The 6,000-nt window shown below is 42.3% G+C and overlaps 1 protein-coding gene across 2 annotated transcripts in view; it reads left to right on the forward strand.

The window, feature by feature from the left end:
• The window catches only part of LOC119162347 (lysosomal aspartic protease), a 68,040-nt gene extending 62,253 nt beyond the window's left edge, over positions 1-5,787 (forward strand). For both annotated transcript variants that reach the window (XM_075879687.1, XM_037414765.2), the window contains exons 6-8: positions 621-762; positions 2,026-2,124; positions 5,576-5,787. In XM_075879687.1, coding sequence (XP_075735802.1) covers positions 621-762; positions 2,026-2,124; positions 5,576-5,737 — 403 coding nt within the window. In that variant the 3' untranslated portion in view covers positions 5,738-5,787. The remainder of the gene's footprint in view (positions 1-620; positions 763-2,025; positions 2,125-5,575) is intronic.
• The last annotated feature ends 213 nt before the right edge of the window (positions 5,788-6,000 follow it).

Below are 6,000 nucleotides of genomic sequence, written 5' to 3' on the forward strand. Positions count from 1 at the left end.
TAATTTCAACCACCTGGGATTCTTTACCTTGCACTGATATCGTGCTGTACATGAGCCTCTAGCGTTTCGGCTCCATCGAAATGCAACCACCATGGCCAGGATCAAACTCGTGTGTAACGTCTGGTCATCTGCCGAGCACCATAAGCACTGAGCCACCACCAAGATCAATTTCAGCATACGAGGACAACCAAGTACTTGCTGCACCGAGAGCAGTGGAATATTCGACAGCAGTGCTGATTCATGACACAAAATCACGTGAGTGTATTTAAGTAACAGCAAGAGGAGAGTTCACTAGGGAAGAAGCGGGAGAGTTTGAAAGTTAGGAAGGTGGAACACATGAGACAGAGAGATAGGGAGAACACACACACAACGTCACAAACCGTCAGTCTTGTGTGGTGCGCATTGCTTCGAAAAGATGACATTACCACCATGATCCGGCTGGGTGCTCATGACGTGCGTTATAAATTGGCATTTTGCTAGCCAAAACGATAAGAAACGCAAGATGGTGACCAGGAGGTCCCAATATTAATTTATTTTACTTTTTCGTTTGTTCTTTTTCGCTAACGTGTCACAATCAACTGAGTGCCATGGCTTCTTTTTTTTCCTTTCTTACACAACAGTGTTAAGTTCGGCATCGACAATTTTTGCACACAAGGCTGTCAAGCCATCATCGATACGGGTAGTTCGGCAATCACAGGGCCTTCGGATGACGTCGACCGGATCATCAGATTGCTCGGCGCCACACCATATTCATCGGGACTGGTACGTTACGGCTGCATCGTGTGTTAAAGAATAGCAAACCTCAGCTATGCATGTACTAACACCCTAATACTTGCGTCTAAGCCGTGAAAACTCACACCATTCAAAAAGGGACACCTCTAAAACCACGCGCCACTCTTCCCCATTCAAGAAATAGCTCAAGGCTCAGCTGGAGCCCTGAGTTCGCTAAACAGCCTTATGTTAAACACGGTGCACTTTCACCGTTTTTGTCTATCTATCTGGTCAGCTGCGTCTGAGCACTTTCATGCTCATCTTCTTAACTTGGCACTAGCCAAAATAAGTACAGAAAAACATTAGCGTATGACGAAACTGATTAACACATAAATAAACTATTACAGTTTGATGAGTACGTCACAAAATTCTTTTCCTCTGTCACGGGTCGCACATAACCAACTCTTATGGCCCATGTAATTTGGATGTGCGCCACACATGCCTTACAGCCTATATCAACCCAGCTTACTTTCGAATAGACTTTGGAAATGCTCACACGATAGCGTGAAGGAGCGCATGTCGTAAAAATTCTTGATAGACGCACTGAAGTCGCGGTTCCAGCCGGAATCGAACATATATGCATTCTGTGAGGCAGTTGAGCATCCTACCACAGAGCCACACCAGTACATGAAAATACCACAGATAAAGATCCTATACAGTAGTCACCTCGGGGCAACATCGAGTTTGGTGTCCGCCGTCGTGGCATAGCAATTACGGGTCTCGGCCTCTGACCTGAAGGTCGCGAGTTTGATCCCCAGCCGCGTCGGTCGCATTTCAATTCATGCAAGCGAAATAGTAGAGGCCCGCGTACTTTGTGACGTCAGTGTATGCTTAAGCACACCACATGGTCGAAATTTCAGGAGCCATCCACTACGGCATCCCTCATAATGATATCGGGGTTTTGTGACGTAAAACCGTAACACATTTTAATCACATCAGATGGGGTTGCTGTACCGGATAACTGTTTTGAGTAAAACGCAACACAAATTACATATATATATATATATATATATATATATATATATATATATATATATATATATATATATATATATATATATATATATATATATATATATATATATATATATATATATATATATATATATATATATATCTGTGTGTGTGTCATACGTCTATTTTGTTAACTGGCCACAATTCTACATTACAAACACTGGAGTACGCAATACGCGTGTGGCTCATTTCGAGCTGCCAAAAGCCACGTTTCTTTTCTTTTTTCTTTCTTTACTCTAGCATCAAGTGGAGTGCGTCCTGGTAAACAAACTCCCTACTCTCACCTTCATAATAGGAGGCAGATCATTGGAAGTGCGACCAGAAGACTACATTGTTAAGGTAATAAACTGAGTGTGTTTTTACTGCCTTTCGCCCCAGAAGTCCTAAAAGTGTTCATTTCTTAACTTAGCCCGAGAACTTTCTTATTCCAAGTTTCAAGACTTATATGAAACGTCGAGCCACAGTCTTGAGGTTGCTTAGTGAAGATAATGTGCTTTTGGTATCTAATAAACAAGCAAGTGGCCGTGAGGTCGATTTCCTGCAAAGCACGCTGCATTTCGATGAACGTGAAGTTGAGAAATGATCGTCATTTATTTGTATAATGATGAATAGAATAGGTTTAATATATCTTGAAGTGTCCTTTTGCAAAATCATGTTGTTCATTTGATACCAAAATTAAATCTCAGTGTTTAACATTGGCGTTCTTTCCCGGCCATGGCAGTAGCATTTCGATCAAGGCAGAATGGCAGAAGCCCGTTCACTGTGCGATGTCAGTGCACGTTAAAGAACACCAGATGGTCAAAATTTCCGGACACCTTCACTATGGCGTCTTTCACAAGTATACCGTGGTCTTGGGATGTATAATCTCACATATTATTGTTATTATTAGTCTAACATTAGCAACCTAATAAAAGAAACTTGGCGTATAAACAACTTCACTTCTTTTTCCTAGTGGTACTGGCGAAACTAAACAAAAGCGAAATTTCGTTACTGTTACGCTCGCACAGAGCTGAGTGTAATGAAACGTTTGAAATAAATATTGGCACCTTGAAATCGGTAGTACCGAATAAAATGTCTTTTTTAATGCGCCCAAAAGCCCTTTGAAAGTGGCCAAATGACAGCATAGCCAGAAGAACAGCCAGTCACAGGAATTGGTCGAGGTATGGAACAATGAGTCAGTACTGCAGGCACTTTGAGGATCTATCTATCTATCTATCTATCTATCTATCTATCTATCTATCTATCTATCTATCTATCTATCTATCTATCTATCTATCTATCTATCTATCTATCTATCTATCTATCTATCTATCTATCTATCTATCTATCTATCTATCTATCTATCTATTATGCTGTCTATCTGATTGATTTGTGGGGTTTAACGTCCCAAAACCGCCATTTGATTATGAGAGACGCCGTAGTGGAGGGCGCCGGAAATTTTAACCACCTGGGGTTCTTTAACGTGCACCCAAATCTGAGTACATGCTATCTATCAATCAATCTATCTATCTATCTATCTATCTATCTATCTATCTATCTATCTATCTATCTATCTATCTATCTATCTATCTATCTATCTATCTATCTATCTATCTATCTATCTATCTATCGATCTATCTATCTATCTATCTATCTATCATGCTATCTATCTATTTATCTATCATACTATCTATCTATATCTATCTATCTACCTATATATCATGCTATCTATCTATCTATCTATCTATCTATCTATCTATCTATCTATCTATCTATCTAATCTATCTACATAGCCTCGTACGTCTGGGTGCTGTCATGCTTACCCCTTTAACTTCGGGTAAACCAAAATTAGTATTCGAGGGTAAGATCGTTTGGCAAATATGACTCGCTTGTCATGACATCGATCATGTCACAATCCCGTCGCGTACGTCGCCAAACCCTTTCCGCCAGGTGTGTAGCACATACTCGCCCGCGGGTATGAGCCACAAGTGGTTGACAGTTTGTATGTATACCCTGAAACGGCGGCGATGGACGTGGGCACTTTAAACGCGCGAGCGTTAAGAAAAGGGTGACAACGGCAGCATTGAGTCGATGAATGCAAAAAAAAAACAAATGTGTGGCCCTAGCAGGAATCGAAGTTCAGCATTCTGCGTGTCAGACAAGTTTTTCACCACAGAGCGACACCAGGTTTCCGAACTATACTATTCAAGTAGACCATAATGTTCGTGAAACGTCAATTCAGATTACAGTGCTGGCTATTCAGTTTTATAAACATTGTATATGTTGTCCAATAATACAGCCGTACGTCAGGTTAACGTGAATTGTAGTTAGGTGCAATTCGCTGAAGTTGATTCATGTAGCAGGGTCCAGCGCTTCACATTAGCTTACCACTTCTGATGTTGCTATATAATAAACACGTTGCTGTTGGCATTTTTGCGCAACTGTAAACTACCCGTTATCTAAAACATATGCGGCTGTTTAACGAGTGTATGTGCGTGCGTTTACACATATCTTCAGTGCCACTTCGTAACGTTCCACGCAATAAAAAATTAGAACCTAGTCACCTACCACCCGCATGCTTCATAGCAAGGTCGACAGCTGGGCTAGTTGACATGGCCCCGTATTATTTAAAGCTGAGCAAACTACAGAAAAAGAAGTAGACAGTTACAACGCGTTATTATTGATGTGTCTACTTCTTGTCCTGTAGTTAGTACTGCTTTAAATAATACGCATGCTTTGCGCGTCAAGGATGGCCAAGGTACGTCGAATCTGCCGGAATTTTATTGACAACGGAGCTGCTTTATCCCAAATTCCAGCCGCCGCCGGTGACCACTCTAAACTCGAAGGAGCTGTGCGAAGCTAAGTGGAAGCATTTTATAGCCATGTAAAGTACAGTATAGCAAGGGTAGGAAAGGGAGATAGTGTGAGAATGAATGATGTGAGGTTGAGGAGGAGAGGGAGAGAGTGAAGCACAGCATAGCTATGTCTAGTACAGTATCGCAAGGGGTGAGAAATAGAAGTGAGGGCGATAGGGAAGAAAGGAGGAGGGCAAGGCCACCAGCTCTGCTGTTTCCTCATTCTTCGCATTAGTGCGTAGCTGCCCCCTTCTCCACCTAGTCCCCCTCCACTCTTCTTTTTGCTTTCTTTCTTTTGTTTATACAGCAGGGCTTGCTTGCAGGACTAATGTGGATGAGTCGAAGATGTGCGGTCTGTATCACGTGTTCAATGATGTTCTATAGCCGCCAGCATACTGCCTTTACCACGGGTCTGAAAGTAACTTTAGGTGCCGTACCACAGTACCGATATTTAGTCCCTCAAAGGGTCAGCGCAGTAAATAAATAAATGGGAAATGGCGAAGGGGGGGGGGGGGGGTGAACAAAGTTTTACTTAACTTTGTCATTTGAACGAACACCTTTGCCTTATCTCATGCATGGATCTTTTTTAAAGAACATCCAGTGCCAGGTTTCGTTAAGAATATCGATAGTGATCTGCACAATGACTGAAATCTGTACACTGATGCTGAAGTATACAGATTTTGTTCCACGGTTATACTTATACACAAGTTACCTATAGTGGGGAGCCTCACGAAAAAAGTCCTTAGGGCTAGTCACTTCTGTGTAGCTTGCCCAAACAAAGAATTAAAAGAGTTATGCAGGAAAATGATGCGAGCACCACTTAGCAATGTTACGAACAGTCACAACGTAGTAAAGAAATATACGGGACGAAGAATCCCATGTGTGGGTCACGGGCCGCTAGATTGAGACCCCTGGCCTATACATTCACTGCTCGTTTCCTTTGCGTGTTTTAACAGCTGAGGCAAGGCTACAGGACGTCGTGCGTTGTCTTCATCAAGTCCAACGACTTCGGCTCGAGCTACGAGTCACTCTGGAACCTCGGTGACCCTTTCATCGGCCGCTACTTCACTGTTTTTGACCGCGGAAACGATCGCCTGGGCTTGGCGGTGGCGCGGTGAGCGGTGTTTAATTGTGCCTTGAGTATCAAATAAAGCATTCCCCACCCAAAGCTGTTGCTTGAGTTTACTCGTACGTTCTATCTACGGAGTAGTACGTTTCATGATTTTCGTTTTGTTGACCCTTTGATTGTTCTGAATGATCCAGTGATGTCTATTTCAGCTTAACGGTCGGACTCAGCCGGTTACGTCAAATTAGAATGTTACGCGCAAGATGGTGTGCGTTAATGAGGCTGAACTCTTCCATGAGACTTCAACAATGACTT

Source organism: Rhipicephalus microplus, chromosome X (assembly GCF_043290135.1).
Source record: "Rhipicephalus microplus isolate Deutch F79 chromosome X, USDA_Rmic, whole genome shotgun sequence".
NCBI lineage: Eukaryota > Metazoa > Arthropoda > Arachnida > Ixodida > Ixodidae > Rhipicephalus > Rhipicephalus microplus.